Source organism: Ictalurus furcatus, chromosome 13 (genome assembly GCF_023375685.1).
Source record: "Ictalurus furcatus strain D&B chromosome 13, Billie_1.0, whole genome shotgun sequence".
NCBI lineage: Eukaryota > Metazoa > Chordata > Actinopteri > Siluriformes > Ictaluridae > Ictalurus > Ictalurus furcatus.
Window position 1 is genome coordinate 26,766,068 of NC_071267.1, and position 20,271 is coordinate 26,786,338.

At 39.3% G+C, this 20,271-nt stretch overlaps 1 protein-coding gene across 4 annotated transcripts in view; it reads right to left on the reverse strand.

The window, feature by feature from the left end:
- Positions 1-1,156: 1,156 nt before the first annotated feature.
- Positions 1,157-20,271, reverse strand: part of afap1 (actin filament associated protein 1) — an 84,381-nt gene continuing 65,266 nt past the window's right edge. The window contains exons 7-18 of one of the 4 annotated variants that reach the window (XM_053639301.1): positions 18,901-18,984; positions 17,288-17,363; positions 12,902-13,051; positions 10,602-10,813; positions 10,348-10,493; positions 9,814-9,949; positions 8,994-9,188; positions 8,250-8,370; positions 6,231-6,395; positions 5,579-5,769; positions 5,299-5,463; positions 1,157-3,781 (exon numbers count right to left, since the gene is read on the reverse strand). In XM_053639301.1, coding sequence (XP_053495276.1) covers positions 3,755-3,781; positions 5,299-5,463; positions 5,579-5,769; positions 6,231-6,395; positions 8,250-8,370; positions 8,994-9,188; positions 9,814-9,949; positions 10,348-10,493; positions 10,602-10,813; positions 12,902-13,051; positions 17,288-17,363; positions 18,901-18,984 — 1,668 coding nt within the window. In that variant the 3' untranslated portion in view covers positions 1,157-3,754. The remainder of the gene's footprint in view (positions 3,782-5,298; positions 5,464-5,578; positions 5,770-6,230; positions 6,396-8,249; positions 8,371-8,993; positions 9,189-9,813; positions 9,950-10,347; positions 10,494-10,601; positions 10,814-12,901; positions 13,052-17,287; positions 17,364-18,900; positions 18,985-20,271) is intronic. The other 3 variants (XM_053639299.1, XM_053639298.1, XM_053639300.1) reach the window with 3 other exon arrangements.

A 20,271-nucleotide genomic window follows, 5' to 3' on the forward strand; every position in this document is an offset into this window, starting at 1 on the left:
CAGCTCTGACCTGCCTCCTGGTGGAGCTTGCTTGTAATTACATGGATATTACAAATGAAAACTAAGACCATGTGGCTCAGTTTAAAATATATCGTGGGGGGGGGGGGGGGAGTTAAAGTACGGCTCAGTGTGAAAATATTACTCAAGTAAAAGTACGGAATGGACAATTTACTGAAAGTCAGTTTAAAAACATTCAAGTATTCAAGAGTAATAAGGTAAATATCTTTAACCGATGACGAGAGCTGACAGCAAGCTTCATGATGTCGGATCCAGCTGTCATGAAGGTAATATTGCGCTAACTCAGACCGTCCTACAATCTGTCTTGCTAATTCGATCGTTCTTAATAACAATTTTAGAACGAATGCTAATGAACATTAGCAATGGGACACGCAAATCACAAGCAAGCTACTACTCTTTTACTCAAATTTAACTAGCTAACAAATGACAAAGCTTTCAGTGAGGGGAAAGAAGTATTCGGAAACTTGAGTTGTTGTTTATCTCTAGTTGAGACTGATTAGGAACTGGAGTGATGTAGCAGAGATTAAGGAACACACCATGCTGACGTTTCTACTTCTGGATTTTCCGCATCTTTTAGAAATATAGCAACGATTTCAAATATTAGCCATGTTTCAATTAAAGTGTGTTATTTTAGTCTTTTTCACTATCCTAGACAATGACAATGCACTAGAGTGGTTCAGCAAAAGAAAAAATGGAAAGTAAACAAGCTAGCTAAACAAACTAGCATTGTGTTTTAAATCTCAAATACTCATGTGGTATTCTAGCCCGTTATTGAGCACTAACACTGACCCGGGTTTCCTATCACAGTCAGGGTTTGACGTTTCAAACTCACCAAAAGGTTCGTTTTGTGTACCAGTCTTCGGACTTTTCTAGATTAGTAAATCCATTTGAACGTAAGACCGGCGTTTTAGATTTGAGATGCGGTTCATGACAACAATCACGATGACGGCGGGAAGTTTTTTTTCCCTTTTTCCTGCTTTCATACACTATGACAACACAACACTCCCCACTGGACTGGTGGGTCAGTGCGAGGAATATTCCTTTGGTTTTTAACTCACCGATGTTACACACATGTTTGTTTCTGATGTAATAAAATGTTCAAATATTACAGTGGTCCTATATTTTTTAAAACTGGAATTTAAAAAAAAAAAAAAAAGAGTCAAGGCATGGGGAAACTTTATAACGATTTGGTGTGAACCACTGCAATAATACGAAACAGATATATACAGTGTTTAGTGGTATATCCGGGATATGTTTAGCAAATAATACTTGGATGGGGCCGTCCCTAATTTGCATACTCATGCATATTCATTTGCGTTTGCAAAAAGTGTTAGTGTTGTGTTAGTCATTTCTTGGGAATACTGTATATGAAGTGTGTAAAAAGTGTGTGTGTGTGTGTGTGTGTGTGTGTGTGTGGTGCAGATACAAAAAAAAAAAAAACCCCAAACACATCAAGCTTGAATGCAGTATTTATTTCTGTGTACAACGTTTTTGTCGCCGAGTCAGCAACAGTCAGTAAGCAAAGTAACAACAAAGTAGAAAAAGTCTTTAAGGTGCAAAAAACAAAGTTGCTTTTTAAAAAAAAAATTTTTTTTAAACCCTAAAACCCTCCACCCACCCCTGAACCCCAAAACCTTGACCTCTGACCCTTCCCACTCCCCAACAATACTTATTACGGTTCACATTTATGACATCGCTGGTCTCTTATTGTGTGCGAGGGACAGACAGACAGACAGACAGACAGACAGACGCTCTACTCGTATCGAAGACGTTTCAGGAAGACAGAACACGTTTACTCGTCGGTGAGGCTGAAAGAAACGTCACTCGAGTATTACTCCTACGACAGTACGAACTCTTTCCCCTCACACAGGCGGACTGCAGACTCACGGGACTGACATCAGTGAAAAACCCCAAATAAGAGTATATTTACATTTGATTAAAATGTGTGTTTGTTAAATAAAAAAATCGCAAGAGAAGCACACAAGAAACCAGGTGAGTTTGGAAAATAATAATAATAATAATAATAATAATAATAATAAATGTGCCTGGAGTGTGAGTACGCTGGCAGTAGTCTCTAAAAGTCGCTTATTTCTTCTTTCTATACGAAGCACCGAGTGTTACTCTGTTAATCTCACCAGATTTAAGCGATGACTCTAAAGCACCAGTGAAACAAAACATAATACAGGTCTGATCAAACCATAAAGCTGTAGCACGGAGGACAGCCGTCGTAACGCTAATCTCCATGGCGACGACGTGAGCAGAAGAAACTTGTAGACGGAGCAGGGACACGTTTTTCTGACATCGGGATGACACGCGGTGTTTTTATAGCGTTTAAAGCTGCAGTTTGTCTGTATACTTCTTTAAAGAACATACCTCAAGAAACCTCGATATTACCTCGTAACGAACGTTTTAGCACCGCCCCCACGTTTGCCACGCCGCTACACAGGGTCAGAGATCAGACATTAAACCACAGCGCTGCTGAATTCTGGACTGCGATTGGTCTGAAGGCGTCGACTGATTTTCCATAACGGCAGCTCGGAAAGTTTACGTTCACATTTAACGCGCTCGTTCTAATACGTTATCGTTTCCATGGTGACAACTTACACAGCGACGTGTACGGTGCATGATCTAAACGTAATTATAAAAAAATAAAATAAAAAATGCTTGATTCTGCTGCGGCATTTTTTAAAAAGAAAATTGCGATGCGGAATCTGCGGAGATTTTTGTGCTTTTTCTGCGGAGAACTGCTCGAGTCTGCGGAATGGCTATCGCACGAAATCGTTCCGCACGCCCTTTCGCAGCGATGTCTTCGTGTGTTGTTGAACGAGACCTTTTTACAGTCACGTGACGCGTCTCATCCTGAATCTCATCCTGGCGATTTTGACAGATCGCACGCTCCTCTCGAATATTACGGAGTTTTGCGTTCATCTCTGTGACTGAGAAATGGCGAAATCCTGGAGGGACTGCTCTTTACTCTAGTGTTAACAGCAGTTTTACCATTTGTAGGCTTTAAAACGAGGTTTAGGGATTACAGACGACTCCTTTAAATGTAGGAGGTTTTTAAAATCCCTCCAAGCAAGTTGTTTTTACAGAAAGTGCCTCGCCCTGCCTCGCCTCTACTACACTGTCCTCTTCAGCGTTCCTATTACATGTGCTGAAATTAAACAATGATCACAAAGCTCAGATTTTCCTTGGCATTTATATATATATATATAAAATAGCAACCCTCAATAGCAAAGCAAAAAAAATGAAAACAAAAGTCGGGACCTGGCATGAGGCCAAATAAAACGCTGTATAAAGCTTTAAATATAAACACAAACACATAGAGCAAGGCTTGCATTTGAACATTTACAAATAAATACTTTCAAAGTGTTTTTCTTTTTCTTTCCTCTTCTTCCCCTTAAAACGTCGGATGGCGGTTTCTGGCAGAGCCGAGAAGCTCGACGTTATCGACGGCTGAAATGGCCGCGCTGATGGGACAGGAAATAAACCCCGAAACAGAAAGGTTTACGCCACATGACGCTTTAACGGTATAATGTACACGCGAGCTCCCGGGACCGGTCCTGTTCTCACAGTCGGATGTTTTCTGCGTCGTGACGCGTCTCGGCTTCAGTCGACGCGCTTTCAATCACTTCCGTATGCAAATTTAAATAAATACAAACAGGAAAACAAAAATAATAATAATAATAATAATAATAATAACAACAATCATAATAAAGAAGCTGAAAGTGAGTGTTTACGTGCCGGACTTCATCTCCCATTCCTGCAAGGCAAAAACAGATCATACATCAATACACACACACACACACACACACACACACACACACACACACACACAGACAGGAGAATGTAATACATTTATTAAAGATCTGCAGTGTGATGTTTTAGATCTTAAACATGTTTTAAGTCCTGATATGAGAGACACTGGTTTTGGTTGTTTTTAGTTAAAAATAGTGCAATTTTTAAATATAAAAAAAATATTTTAAAATACTTTATTATTCTGCAGGTTAAATCAAAGTATCGGCATCATTTCTAAAGAACATTTTGATTTTTTTTTTTTTCCTGTAAAACCCTAATAAATGGGTAGTAGCTGATTTGAAATTCCACACTAAATATTTAAAGTTGTCAAAAAAATATTATTACTGATTATTTCCCCCCTTTTTTCTTTCCTTCTTAAATAGATGTTTAAAAGTAGGATTTATTTGGTGTTTTATTTATTATTCTACACATTGAATAAACTTACCCAAAATACACATAAGCGTCATTTTTAAACACGTTTTGAAAAAGAAAAAAAAAGAAAAAAAAACAATTACAAAACTTTGATCGGAAGCAGCTAATATTATTTTTAAATTTTAAATAATAAATCTGTCATTTTATATATTTTGTATAAAGAAAATTTGTAAAAAAAAAAAACAAAAAAGAAATTCTACACATTAAATAACAGTATCATGATCATTAAAAAAATTTCTTTACAAACTTTGATTAGAAGCAGCTGATGTGATGGAAATATTTCATAAAGAATGTTTAAAATTGCAAAATGGTAAAAATGATTTATTGTTATTGTATTATTATTATTATTATTATTATTATTATTATTATTATTATTATCTTACCTTCTTAAGTAGCCTAGTGCTATTTCTAAACAATTTAAATAAATAAATTAAATTATTTATTTTTCTACACATTAAATTAAAAGTATTGTCATTTTTTAAAAGACTTTAATAACAGACTTTGATTAGAAGCAGCTGATCTGATGGCAGACATTTTTAAAAAATGTTCTTCTTGTCAAAAGGATATTAATTAAGTAGTTAATGAGTGAATCAGTTAAAGGTACAGAGCCAGTTTAAGGAACACGCCTGTAGGTGGGAATAAAGACAGACAGAGTTGTACTTATGACTTTTACATTTTATTTATAGACGGCTGCTACTTCTAGACAATGGAATGAAATCTTAAAATCTGATTTTCTCAATTTTTTTTTTTTTTTTTTTAAAATGCTAGAATTTTATTCCTGCAAAAGAGAAACATATTTCAGTTCAGGAAAGATCACGTGAAGGGTTTTCCAGTCTGACATTCTGACATTCCTCACTCTTGGAACTAAGATGGCAGAAGGACATGGAGCCGCCCCTAATTTGCATAGTCGTGCATATTCATGTATGTTTGCATTTTAATGAGTAATGAGAGCAAAAGTGTAGTTGTGTTAGTCATTTCTTGGGCATACTGTATATGACGTGTGTAAAAAGATGTGTGTGTGTGTGTGTGTGTGTGTGAGACAGAACTGACCTTGGCCTTCCTGAGCACATGGCCCCGTACTGGAGGGTTTTTCTGCGGTACTTGGCGTCGCAGTAAGGAGGCGCTGTTGACTGGCAGTGAGCAGGTCTCGGTGTCGCTGGTGTCACAGCTGGAGATGGGCGAGTTATCAACCGTACGCCTGACCAGCACCGGAGACTGCACACACACACACACACACACACACATATACACACTTACAGCTGAAATCCTACAGTCCAGAGTTGACACGAATTCTATACAGGATCATCTCTACTTTATAGCCTTTACAGACCTGTGGACTGGAGCTGCTGGTCTTGGGTTCGATGGTCAGTCCGAGAGTGACTCCTCCACTCAGAGCCTTCTTCAGACTCTCCTTCACTTCCGTCAGCTCCAGCTCCAAGTTCACTCGCTCCTCCTCTTTCAGTTTACACTCGTCCTCCACTTTCTTCAGCCGCTCCGTCAGCGAGGCCTGAGAGCGCTTACCTACACACACACACACACACACACACACACACACACACACACACAGGAAACCAGATTCCTGACTCATATGTTTTTTTTACTTTTACATCTTACATTTTACTTCTAAACATCATCATAACAGCAGGACACACAGCTCCCTGATTACCCCACATCCAGTTACTATTTTAGGCAAAAATTACAGTGTAGTACCTCTAGGTGGCGCTCGTGTACCAGCATCAGTCCTAAATCATCACGTTTGCTTCTCATCTTGTTCCTACTGTATAGTAGTCTATCCTACTGATACGATAGCGTATACTCTCACTGCAGGCATTGATCTGGGTTTGACAGATTCTCCTGACAGGCTGTAAGTATTTATATTTTATTTTGAGAGGCTAATCCTATTTGTTTGTTTGTTTGTTTGTTTTCATTTCCCGTCTCGTGTTTGAACCCGGGTCGTGATGTCGTGAGGTCGTTGTCCTCACCGGTGCTGTTCTCGATGGCGGTGCGCAGGTCTCTCCTGTCTTTCTTCAGCTGAGTGAGACGGTTACGAATCTCCTGCTTTCTTTTCATCAGCTCTTCTTCTTTGTTCTGGAGTCTCTTAGCGTCCGCTTCCACTCGGTTCTTCCCGTATTTATACTGATCCACGCCTGCGGGGGAGGTGGGGGGGGGGAGGTGGATTAATGATCAGAATAACACTTAGAAAGACTTTTATCCTCTAAAACTCCTTCCTGAATAAGGCTGCATTTACAGAATTTAAAATGTACTAATTAGAATGTTGTACTTGAAGTGCAGCGGCTTGAGTTTGCGTGAAAGGATTCATCAGATCTAATGTTATATAAAAATATGTATTCAACTTTTTATTTTTTTTGGTATTACAATCCATTTCAAGATTACATTTAAAAAAAAAAAAACACTCCCAACTAGGGAAACTGAATGCTATCACGTACTTCCGTTGAGACACGTGAAGCCATCCGATCACAGCGCGGTGTAACACACTCTGAGGAAAGCGCTATCCGCCCTCTTCCACATCCATGAGATCACAGACACCCATTATTGGCTAGTGATTGACAGGGGCGAGAGAGTATGCTCCTCCCACCCAGACAGCAAAGGTTATTTTGCTCTCTTTTGCTCTCTCGGGTCCTCACGGACGGCTGTGACATCATCGGGATGCGAACTTGCGATCTCCGGACAACAAGGTTTACCTAGCTACAGTATTAGCGACTAACTCACTAACCTTGAATATTCACAATTGTGTTCAACATGGTGTTAATGTCCGTATTTATCAATCAATCAATCAATCAATCAATCAATCAAAAACTTTAATACAGACTCTGGGTCCAATTAAAACACAAATCAGTGTGATGCAACAGTACCAACGTCTTGGATCCGTAGTGTATAGTACTGACCCTTATATTTGATAAGCCCACAACGATTTCATTTTCAGACTTGCCGGCAAATGAACTCGTACGTGACATTCCTTAAGACGGCGTGAAAAGTATTTCACTCGCACTATGCCATCTACGTTTCTTGAATAAAATTCTCATCGCATCATTATAAGCAGCTTGACGTCTCTTCAAGCTTGCAATCCTATAGTTTGACCACAAGGGTGCGGTGTAGAGCGGTGTACAATACGCCTTGAACAAACGAAGACATCTTCGCTTCATCTGTACACGCGCTAAACGTGCGTAAAAGTACGTTAGCGTGTATGTACATACGTCCCGCGCCGTCGCCTCGTCATCTGCTCGGTGATAAAACGTCCGAGGATGTTTTACCTTCACGCAAAATCATTACGGTTCTTTTCAGACAACCGAAACGTTCAGATATTTATCCTGTTTGGTTCTGCAAATCATAACAACACCCTTACTAGCATTATATACGATATCATGTTCGAAACCACAGCACGTGACCGGATTTTTATCATGTCGCCTCACAGCATGTGACCGGATTTAAAAAATAAATAAATAAATAAATAAATAAATAAATAAAATAAAATAAAGTGCCTGACGTCACTCTGAACTTTTCTGAACTTTGGATGCTCAAACTGTTAAAAAAGTGTCCATAGGATATAAATATACTAAATAACTATAAATGACTAAAGGGTATTTGAGAAGTTGAAGGAGTTCAGTGGAGAGATATGTTTTACAGACGTTTTACAGAAGGTCAGACTGGGTCTTTTTTTTTTTTTTTTTACGAGAGTGAACCGTTAACAGTTGTGAGTGTTTGCGTGGATGCGGATGCGGACGAGGACGCGGATCTGGAGCTGTATGACTCAGTGCCCGTCTCTGGTGGTGAATTCGGGGTGACCGAGTTTACTAAGCAGCGTTACTCCTGACAACATTAACCCACAACTGCAATTATCATTCTTCCACTCAGGCCTTCCTAGAAAGAAAGCGTCGGTTGAATAAGTAGGGTCACGCGCCCAGACATGAAGTCTGCTCGGGGTAAACGTTAGTGAAAATATCCACTACACGGCTTCTTTTTGTTCAGGAATGTTCTCTTACTTGAATTGTTGCGTTTCACCGGCGCAGAGCCATTGGTTCCGTTGGTCTTTTTGGCTTGGTTCTTGTCCAGCTTCTGTTTGGCAGCTAAACCGTTGACAATCGTAGCTTTCTTTCCCTTCATCTGATTGACAGGTTGAACACACACACACACACACACTGTAAGTGATCATTAAACAACATCAGTAATGAAGTCTAAGTTATAAAAGATCTATTAATACAGTCAAACGTGCAAAAGTTTGCACCCCCCCATCAAAACATCACATACATATTTATATATTTAGAAATAAATGATATTTTCCTGCCTCACTTCTAGTAATTTTCTCCCAGTTCACACTCACTAGCAAGCGCTAGCTTTTGCTTACTCTGCATCTTTACACAGTGCAGCGTAATACACGCGGAGGAAAGCGCTATCTACCCTCTTCCGCATACATGCCCATAATTGGCTAGTGGCATTCTGATTGACAGGGGAGAGAGAGAATGCTCCTCCCATCCAGAGAAGGCTCTCTTGGACGTCTGGATACAGATGAACGCTGAAATCCCACGTTGGTAGCTTGCTAGATAACTTCTACCTGCCCTGCTCTAACGCTCACACACCTGAACTGTTATTATAAGCATCTAGTAAATACATCCGATTTCTCAGATGAGTATTTACGAAGAGAATATAATTAGGTGCTGGATTCCTACAGTGAAAGAAACCGAGAAAAGTTAGGAAGTGTTATAGAGCCGAGAGCCTGTGTTAGTCACCTGAGAGGTAGTAGTGTTAGCAGCGGAGGAAGAGGAAGCTGAGGAAGAAGAGACGGGCGTTTTGTAATGGCCAGAGGAAGCTGGTGGCCAGATCGTTTTGGACGAGGAGCGAGTCTCCGGTTTGGGGGAAGGCATGTTCTCATAGAGCTCATCGTTCTCATAGTGAGCCTCGAGAGAACCGAGCTGTGGGTCCTTCTGAGAGGCAAGCAAGAAGATGAGGGGAGAGAGAGAGGAGAGAGAGAGAGAGAGAGAGGAGAGAGAAAGAGGAGAGGGAAAGAGAAGTGGCAAGGAAGAGAGAGAAAATAAAAAGATGAAGATGAAGGAAAGAGAGAGAGAAAGAGAAGAGAAGAGAGGTTGTGGGGAAGGAGAGAGGAGAGAGAAAGAGGATGGGGAGGAGAGAGAGAGAGAGAGAGAGAGGAAGAGAAGAGAAGAGAGGTTGTGGGGAAGGAAAGAGGAGAGAGAAAGAGGACAGGGAGAGGAGAGAGAGAGGAAGAGGAAGAGGAGAGAGAGGGAGAAAAGAGATCAGAGGGTGAGGAGAAACAGGGAGAGAGAGAAAGAAGAGAGAGAAGTGGAAGTGAGGAGAGAGAGAGAGATTGGTGAAGAGAGATGAAGGTGGCAGAGTTGAGGAAGGGGGAGAGTGGACAGAGATAGAGGAGATGAGAGGGAGAGAGAGGAGAAAAAAGGAGAATGAGAGAGGAAAGAAAAAGGAGAGAATTAAGAGGGAGAGAAAGGAGGAGGTGAGGAGAGGATAGCAGACAATCATGTGTGTGTGTGTATGTGTGTGTGTGTGAGAGAGAGAGAGAGAGAGAAGCAGACGTACATGTGTGTGAAACCATACCGATCCGTTAATGCAGGGAACGTCATCATAGTGCAGAGCCACACCTGAGGGCCGGGCGTAACCGTTCAGTGGGTTATCCAGGTACGGATTGGGAGAAATGGCACGCTTACTGGTGAAACTGGGAAAAACAACACCATAACGTTCCAACAGGACGGGTGCGAATACTTACTGACATACAGGCTGCATATATATATATATATATATATATATATATATATATATATATATATATATGACTAGTTTTGTATCTCAGCACTCAAAGAATGAAAGAGTGTTATAATGAAAACTCATCTAAAGAGATCTACAAACCCAGAGTGCAAAAGTTTGTACCCCCGCGGTTTCTTGTTTTGGGGTGAATAAAGCATAAAGCAAAGTCTATCTTACAAGTATAAGTATACAACTATACTATATATTATGCAATATATATCCTTCTATAAAGATTACACACTATACTGTATATGATATATAATATAATAAATAAAATCCAGAGATGTAGGGCAGGGTTCTGCTCCTCACCAGAAGGACTGCTTGGCCAGCTGAATGACGTTGGCGGTGGTCTCCACATCTATGTAGTCGTAGTGCAGAGTGGCAGGGTCTGTCGTAGAGCCCGTCTCTGCCAGTAACACCCCCAACCATCGACCCATACTCTCAGAGGACGAGGCCTGAGAGACGCGCACGCACACACACACACACACACACACACACACACGTTAAAGTCGGCCCTTATAGCTCATCATTAGAGTGAATGACAGACACACCAGAGCTCTCACCTCCAGCACAGCCACTTCCTGTCCGTTCCTCAGCAGCCTAAAAGCAAACGGGTGTTTGGAGTCGAGCCCGGGGATGACCTCACACCCACGCAGGGGCAGCGAGGCCATGTGCGTCTTCAGATCCTCCCGGTCCTTATGCAGCAACAGCTGGTTATCCTTCAGCCGACACCATCTCTCTCTCCAGCGGTTGTTGGACAGCACGTTCAGATAGCCTGGTGGTGACGGAGGAGAGGAAAATAAATACATGTCAAGAGTTCAGGACTCAACGCTACAAGTACTGGCACTCTCTCTCTCCTTCTCTCTCTCCCTCTCTCTCTATCTATCTATCTATCCATCTAATCAACTCTACAAGTATTGGCACCATATCTTTCTATCTATCTATCTATCTATCTATCTATCTAATCAACTCTACAAGTATTGGCACTCTCTCTCTCCCTCTCTCTCTATCTATCTATCCATCTAATCAACTCTACAAGTATTGGCACCCTATCTATCTATCTATCTATCTATCTATCTAATCAACTCTACAAGTATTGGCTATCTATCTATCTATCTAACTATCTATCTATCTAATCAACTCTACAAGTATTGGCACTCTCTCTCTCCCTCTCTCTCTATCTATCTATCCATCTAATCAACTCTACAAGTATTGGCACCCTATCTATCTATCTATCTATCTAACTATCTATCTATCTAATCAACTCTACAAGTATTGGCACTCTCTCTCTCCCTCTCTCTCTCTATCTATCTATCTATCCATCTAATCAACTCTACAAGTATTGGCACCCTATCTATCTATCTATCTATCTAATCAACTCTAGAAGTATTGGCACCCTATCTATCTATCTAATCAACTCTAGAAGTATTGGCACCCTATCTATCTAATCAACTCTAGAAGTATTGGCACCCTATCTATCTATCTAATCAACTCTACAAGTATTGTCACCCTATCTATCTATCTATCTATCTATCTATCTAATCAACTCTAGAAGTATTGGCACCCTATCTATCTATCTAATCAACTCTAGAAGTATTGGCACCCTATCTATCTAATCAACTCTACAAGTATTGGCACCCTATCTATCTAGCTATCTATCCATCTAATCAACTCTACAAGTATTGGCACCCTATCTATCTATCTATCTATCTATCCATCTAATCAACTCTACAAGTATTGGCACTCTCTCTCTCCCTCTCTCTCTATCTATCTATCTAATCAACTCTACAAGTATTGGCACCCTATCTATCTATCTATTTAACTATCTATCTATCTAAACAACTCTAGAAGTATTGGCACCCTATCTATCTAATCAACTCTAGAAGTATTGGCACCCTATCTATCGAATCTACAAGTATTGGCACCCTATGTATCTATCTATCTATCTATCTAATCGAATCTACATGTATTGGCACCCTATCTATCTGTCTCTCTTAGGTGATAACTATTAGTTAACTAATATTTAGGTGATAACTATTTTAAACTTTCAGACTGGCTTTGTCAAGCCAACATCAAAGTTTGTCGTTACTTATCTAGTTATTATTATTTATGAATACATTTGTTTGTGCAATTTTCCTTCCTAATATTAGTCTTAAAGCAGCCAGCTGATCTGATTCCTCCAAGACACATGAAACCAGCCAAACGTATCTTTTCGAGCTGCTGCTCGTGCTGTGTCTTCTACAGGAGCGCACAGATGCTCATGACTGGCTAATGTCAGTGTGACTAGCTAATGTCAGTGTGACTGACATGAGAAGGAGTTTGCGCCTCCTTCCCAGAAAGCATGGCCTATAGTGTCCTACATACAGTAGGTGTGCTGTAAACCCTACCTAGTGCTCTACACGTGTGATGAAGCCTACCACAAAGTTGATTATTTTCCTATTTTCCTACCTTAGACCAGCACACTCTGAAGTGTTTTATTCCTCTTATACCACAGCAACTTGGCAACAGTTACAATATTTATTTATTAAAATGTCATACAACGTCACACTTTTGATCTATTTGTAGTTACATTTAACGTTGCGGAACATCTGCATGCGGTAAATAAACGTCTCCTTGCAGAAAACACTACAATACCTTTTTCTTAATTAAATTTGTTTAATCTAATTATTATTAGAATTTAATTCTACGGATCGTCTGCTACACAAGTCCCTACGAAGGAGCTGTCGATGAAAATAAAAACAAAGTTATTAGATATTTGAGAAATCCTTAAAAACCATATCCTGTTCTGGCTCATGATGATGATGATGATCACCATCATCTTCATCACAGCCGACTTCTCTCTAACCTCGTCCTCTGGTCTTACCGCTGGTCGGGACGTCCTCCTCCGCCGATGACGTCTGTTCATCCGTGGATGGCTTCTTCTTCCCCAGGCTGATGATCTTAGTGATTTTCTTCCCTGCCACCTTCCCCACTGTGCCTTTCTGTTCAGACTTCGAGTTCTTCTTTCCTTTACCTGTGACAAAACATCCAGATTGTCCGAGCTCGTCTCAAGTGCACGTCTTATGCGCTAGGCCATAGTGCGAGATTTGTAAATCCCTTAACAATGATGAAACCGTGACACGTGATAAAACATATCATGAAGTGTTTTTTTGTTTTTTTTTTTAAACCATGTACAATGTGCTAAAAATTACATGAACTAAAAGTGATTTACAATTCAATTCAAGTTCATTTAGCACTCTGAACAATAAACAATGTCACAAAGCAGCTTTACAGAAATCCAGATGTTGATTTAGATCCCTAATGAGTGATATGAGGAAGAAAGCTTGAGAGGAACCAGAAAAGCTTCAATAGAAATGTTTAAAAAATTAAAGATACTTTCTGTGTATGATGATGTGTATGTATGATATACTGTATGAGAGATAAAACACTCTTTGTCATGCTGCTATAGGAAAATAATCAACAACAGGGTAGTGTGATGAAGCAGAGATACAGGTACCACTCCAAAGTTGATTGTTTTCCTATAACCGCATGTCTCAAAGTGTTTTATTCCTCTTATACCGCAGCAACTTGCCAACAATCCCACATTGTATTTATTAAAACAACGCTTTTTATCGGTTTATAGCTACATTTAATGTTTAAGTTCCTGTTCTCACTGAAATTATAGCAACTTTAACCAGTCGTCACTCTCTTTTCTCTTCCTCCTGAAGTTAATAAGATTCAAATGTCTTTTTTTTTTTTTTAAACGCGTATGGACACGTTGATCAGAAACCGTAAACTCCTCTGTCCTGAAGATGTCGGAAAACGTCAACTCTACAGCTTTACGTCTGACGGTCACGAAGCGCTGACGCTGGAGACTCCTTCCATGAATGTTAATTAAACGTCTCCTTAGAAGACGAAGAAAACGTCACACAGTTTGCTTTGTTAAAATGAGGTCGTGTGGTGCGTCCACCGTACAAGCCCCTGTGAATGAGCTGTTACTATAGAAACGTAAGTGTATCAAAACGAGTGCATTAATATAGACCTGTGAACGCCTTCTGACCAATCAGAATCCAGGATTCAACTGCACAATGGTGTATATTGAGGGGGAAAAAAAAAGTTAATTGGTGAGAACGCACGTATACAGAAATAGCGAAGAAGAAGAAGAAGAAGAAGAAGAAGAAGAAGGACATGGCTGGGACATGGAAACCATCGAGACATTTGAGTTAAGAAGATTACATCTGTGCTGGCGACTTCTTTAATTAAAGCTAAGCTCATGTGTGCGCTGATCCCCGCTACAGCAGATCCAGGCCTGAGGGCAGAAACCAGAGACGCAGATGCAAAAGCAATTCAGCCTCTTTTATAGGACTTCTACTGCATTTCTCTCTGTTTGAACACGAGGAAAAAATTCAGCGATCAGACTAATTTGATTCCACGTCGTCCGAGCAGTTGCACGAGCTGGAAAGAATGCGGTTAATTGAATGAATCCATGCGGTGAGCCGTTTCTCTATGCCTCCTCCTCGTACGTCTTCTTTTCCTCGTCAAAGCGAGGGCGGTGGCAGGGCACTGCTGTGACGTAGGCACATCTGGAGCAGTCATTACCCTCACAGACGTGAGATTAGATAAGGCTGGACGATGAGGTTAGCGCTTCTCCGGTCAGATAATTGTCAAAATGACTACCAGGTTGTAGGTAGGTGTTAAAATGGACTCCAAGGTCCTAGAGGGTGCTGGTTAAAAAAAGAGGGTCTCAAAGATTTTAAAACTGTAAGCACATCTGGGGGGGGGGGGGGGGGGGGGGGGCACAAAAAAAAACACATTTCCTGGTTGTTTTTTGATCTATCCCCTTCACTCCTAGCCATTCTGTATTCATCTGTATTCACTTTAAGAATAATACCGCATTAATATTGGTTTGTGGCTACGAGACAAGAAAATCAATCACACAAATCATGCTAGCTGCATAGATCTAACTGCACTGGAATTCATCCCCATTAGACAATTCTTCCCTGAAATCCACAGGCTGAAATTCCACAGACCTGAAGCAGACGGAGGTTTAATCCCCGCCTGAGTGAAGACTGGATAAAGAGAATCCAATTATCTTTTTTACAGAGCATCCCCCGGTCGTGTCTTTGGCATCGCTTATATGGAGGAAACATCAACGTCAAATGAACATGGAGTTCGTCAAAATCAGCTCGTACGTATTTCGCTCAGGAGACGCGCCGTAAAGCGGCTCGGGGATTTGTGACATACTTTAAACGTAGGGAGGGTGTTTAAGGTTGGACAATCAAACATAATTTCTCTAGTCTTGGCTGTAAATTACACTAAACTTGTTATTTATGTACGATTTCCACCTAGATGCAGTTTGGCTTGGAACACGTCACCCTTCCTCTTTCAGTAATTCAATTCAATGAAACTTTTACTACCATGGAATATACCACACACTAGGGTTAGTGCATCTGATGGAGACACGGAGAGCTAGCTGAGCCGTTCCAACCATCTTTGAAGCACCGCCTCAGTCACGTGGTAAAATGGCCGACAGAATCACGGTCAGTGGAAGAACGACACTTGTGCTGACTAGCATCTGGGTGAGTTCTCATGGAGGAAATACTGTATACCAGGCCAGAAAACTTCAAACAAACGCTAAAGACCTACCTCTTCATTAAGTACTTGATACTTATATTTAAAAAATAATAACCCCTTATCATGTGTGTTTTCATTCATATTCACACTTTGCGGTCGTGGTAGAGCGGGTCGTCCACTAATTGTAGGGTTGGCGGATCGATTCCCGGCCCACGTGACTCCACATACCGAAGTGTCCTTGGGCAAGACACTGAAGGCCAAGTTGCTCCCGATGGCAAGTTAGCGCCTTGCAGCTCTGCAGCCATTGGTGTGTGTGTGTATGTGTGAATGGGCGAATGAGAAAAAGAGCTATATAAGTGCAGACCATTTACATTTACCATATTGATTCACCTCCTCTAATAGGGTTCTAGCTTGATGTTATTCTTAGTCCCTGGCCTAGTGAACTAGCATGGGGACATGTTTTTTTTTTTTAATTCAGGCTATAAAGTACTTACAAGTTTCTCTGGATTGCTAAATGCTCTAAATGTAAAATCGAACTTGCCAATCGAGATGTGCGTCTGTTTTTCAGCAGCGATTATTCAATTTTCGTTCGTGTTCCTCAGAGTTTTATTCCCAGACAGCATGCTTTTTTTCAAGTCTAACCGTTAATGGTAGAATTTTATTCTTGGCTGTTCATGTGAATATTTTCCACCCGGTGGTTCTTTTCTAATGATGTCACTTTCATGCCCACTCCTAAACCCCCCCCCCCCACGCAAAAACACACACACATGCATTCGTCTGTCTTTGTGAGGATCTTCTACTGACATAATGATTACTGCAGTAGTCACCCCTAACCTTAAATCTTTTGGCTTAAATACATTTTTGTGAGGACCGGTTATGTCCTTAATGCACTTTGTGCTTGTCACAATGAAAAGTGTAAAGTTTTGAAGTATATTGTAAAGTTGTAACGGTTTATATTATGTCATGAACCTCTGAGATTTTGTAGTAAGATTTAAGGGTTTTTAGTATGTTCTAAAAGCTCTGTTCTGTGATGTAAAGTTGTAAAGTTTTGCAGTATGTTGTCAATTTTGTAGTATGTTGTAAAGGTTTAATTGTTGTAGCATGTTGTAAAGTTTTATAGTATGTTACAAGGTTTTGTAGTACGTTGTAAGGTTTTCTCGTATGTTGTAAAGTTGTAACATTTTGTAACATGATGTAAAATTTTGTAGTATGTTGTAAGGCTGTACAGTTTTGTAGTATTATGTAACATAGTATGTAACTGTATAGTAACATAGTATGTAATACTATATGTAACATGTATGTAACTGTAGTATGGTGTAAAGTTTTGTAGTATGGTGTAAAGTTGTGTAGTATGTTGTAAGGTTGTGTACTATGTTGTAAGATTGTAAGTTTTGTAACGTGTTTTGAAGTTGTAAAGTTGTGTAGTATGCTGTAACACATTTTCATTAATAATTATAACAATATGTTTAATTCCTTATGAATGCAACATATACGTAAATATAAAACGGATGTGATTCCTCGTACTGGTTTAGCAACACGACAGAACCGTAATTTTTTTCCCACGAGTACACACCATCACAATACACAGTAGAAAAAGTTCAAACTGTGACAAACACAAAGTATAGTAATGTTTTTTGCATGCTTTACATGTCTCGATATTATAGATGTGCACATTTATTGATGTCGAGAGATTTACCTGGATCTTTTCCATCTGAGATGCCGTTTTCATGACTGGGCTCTCCATCAGAACTTGGTCTGTCACAGGACAACTTCTGCAAGAGTCATAAAATAACAGATTCAGATACACAAATACCCAGCCAGTGGCTTTCAATTGTGTAAAAAAAAAAAGTGTGAATATACAGATGGGTGACAAATTAAAGAACAAATGTTGGTGTAACGCTTTCTATGAAGACTGTATGTATAACCAATGACCTATGAATATATTCTTACATTCGAACATGGTTATAATGCTTTACGAAATAGTTTATAACAATGTTTATAATGTATTTATGAACTGTTAGCAGAATGCATTATAAGTGTTTATGTACAACAATCACCGATACAAAGTGAGTGTATTAACAATCACCAATACCAGGTGAGTGTAATCTGCTGAGTGTAGTTTTTTGTAGTAGGTTTTAAAGTTGTAAACATCCTACAAAATCTTACAACTTTACTTGAAAAACCTGAGAACTTCACAATGTACTACCAAACTTTACAACATACTACAAAACTTTACAACATATGTTGGTGTAAACTTTAGTAGTATGTTTTGTAGTAACTTTTGTAATATGTTTACAACTTTAGGTTTTAAAGTTGTAAACATACTACAAAATCTTACAACTTTACTTGAAAAACCTGAGAACTTCACAATGTACTACCAAACTTTACAACATACTACAAAACCTGAGAACTTTAGAACATCTCTACAAATTCTTACAACTTTACAACATACTATGAAACTTTACAGCAAACTCTAAGACCTGAGACCTGTACAGAACACCAGAAAACATTACCACTTCACAATACACTACAAAATGTTAAACATTACTACAAAACTCGATACATTTACAGAATACTACAAAATGCTACTACTTTACAACATACTACAAGCCATTACAACAAACTCTAAAACCAGGAACTTTACAACACACTACAAACTTTACATACTTCAACACCTGAGAACTTTGCAATGTACTACCAAATATTACAACATACTACAAACCTTAGAACCTTACCACATACTATAAAACTTTACAACAATCTACAAAACCTGAGAACATTGCAGCATAATACAAAACTTTACGACATACTACCAAACCGGATGTACTACAAAACTTTACAACATTACAACATAATGTAAAACCAGAGAACTATACGACATACTACGAAACGTTACAACTTTACAATGTACTATAAAACTTGACAACAAACTACAAACCTAAGAACCTTGCAACATATTACAAATTTATAATATACTGCAAAGCTTCACAACATACTATAAAACTTGCAGATTTATACCTCAAACCTGAGAACTTTACAACATACAACAAAACATGACAACTGTTGTACAGATGTATTTAATCGATGTAAAGACATACTGAAACGGTTCTTGCAGCTAATTGTGGCTCGACACCTTACTAACACAACTAACACCCTTTAATTTGTCACAACTGCATTTATTATGAGTTTTTATTTTTATTTATTTTTTCATTACAGAGAAAAGACTAAAAGCATCTGTTTGGTAGTAAGTGTAGATAATTACGGCGTTGATACACTGTATAACGGTCCATTCGTTTTCGCAGACTTTACCTTTTCCAGGTCGGCTTTGTTAACGGAAGAGGCTCCGTCAGAGTCCACTGCTCCATTCCCGTTAGCACACACCTCTCTCATCACCTTATACAGAAAACAGAACACACACTCAGGGGGCTGTATCTCTCTCTCTCTCACACACACACACACACACACACGTTACTCAGGATCGTAATGAGTAGCGATGGGCTTTCAGAGTTGTTTCCTAATCACAGTACGTACAGTATATGCTCAATATACGGGGTATGAAGAATGATCTGTAGGAACTTTTTAAGTTTGCAGTCGATATTCCCAGTATCGTCAGAAAGATTTAAAGTATTGGCACCACTGGCTATAGTTTGGGGTGGTTGCTGCCATTACAACAAATTCTATGTGTTCAATAGGAGGCAGACAACACCAGTGTAATGAAAAAAACAAAACAAAAAAAAAAAACAGACCACCAAAACAGCAACAAAAACATATGTATGCTTTTTTTTTAAATAATGAATGTTGACAATTTTCTTTAATAATGAATTTTGACGTTTTTAATAATGAAAATTAAGTTGTTGTTTTTTTTTTTTGCTTTGCTTGTATTTCCTCATCGGTAAGTCGCTCTGGACAAATGTTAAATAAATAATGTTTTTGTTTTTATTTAATAATGAATTAATGAATAGGTAGTTTTTATTCATGGATTTGTATGTCAATAAATTTCGTTTAAAAACTTTAATAATGAACTTTGGGGGTTTTCTTATGCAAAACATCACTTCATACGAACAATGCCAGAAGCAAGACCGACTCCCCCTCAACGCAGGAAGTCAGGACGGTCTCCTCAACCCAGAGTTCAGCAAGTGACATCAAATCAACATGGTTGCTCACAGCATGAAGAGTAAACACAGAAGGACTTCTTTATCTTTAAATGAGTTATACTGCATACACCAGTATTTACTTTACATCGATCAATGCACACATATATTCACTTGTTAACTTTATAACACTGACTGTACAGTTTGCATACACTTACAGATTTAAGGAGGTAAATATACATCACTCATTACAGTTAGCTGGTTCGACGGTTACTAACAAAATGGAGATGGACATGAAGGAGTCTGTATATGTTCTTCCCTTTTTATAGCTTGAATGCATGGATTGGATAATTCCAATCAATGTTCAGCAACTTTAATGGACTTTAATAGTGGTCCTTCCAAAGCCATGCCCCTAGAACTCATCCTAAACACGTGAACGTGTTCTGAAACTCAACATGATCGACAGGCGAGTAGAGACGCCCCCTTGCCCTGATTGGTTGTGGTGCCACTCTGTGGAGATGAGAGTTTCTCCTCTTAGCAGATATGAACATTACTGATGCCACCTTCACCTTGTGTTGAGATAAATTCT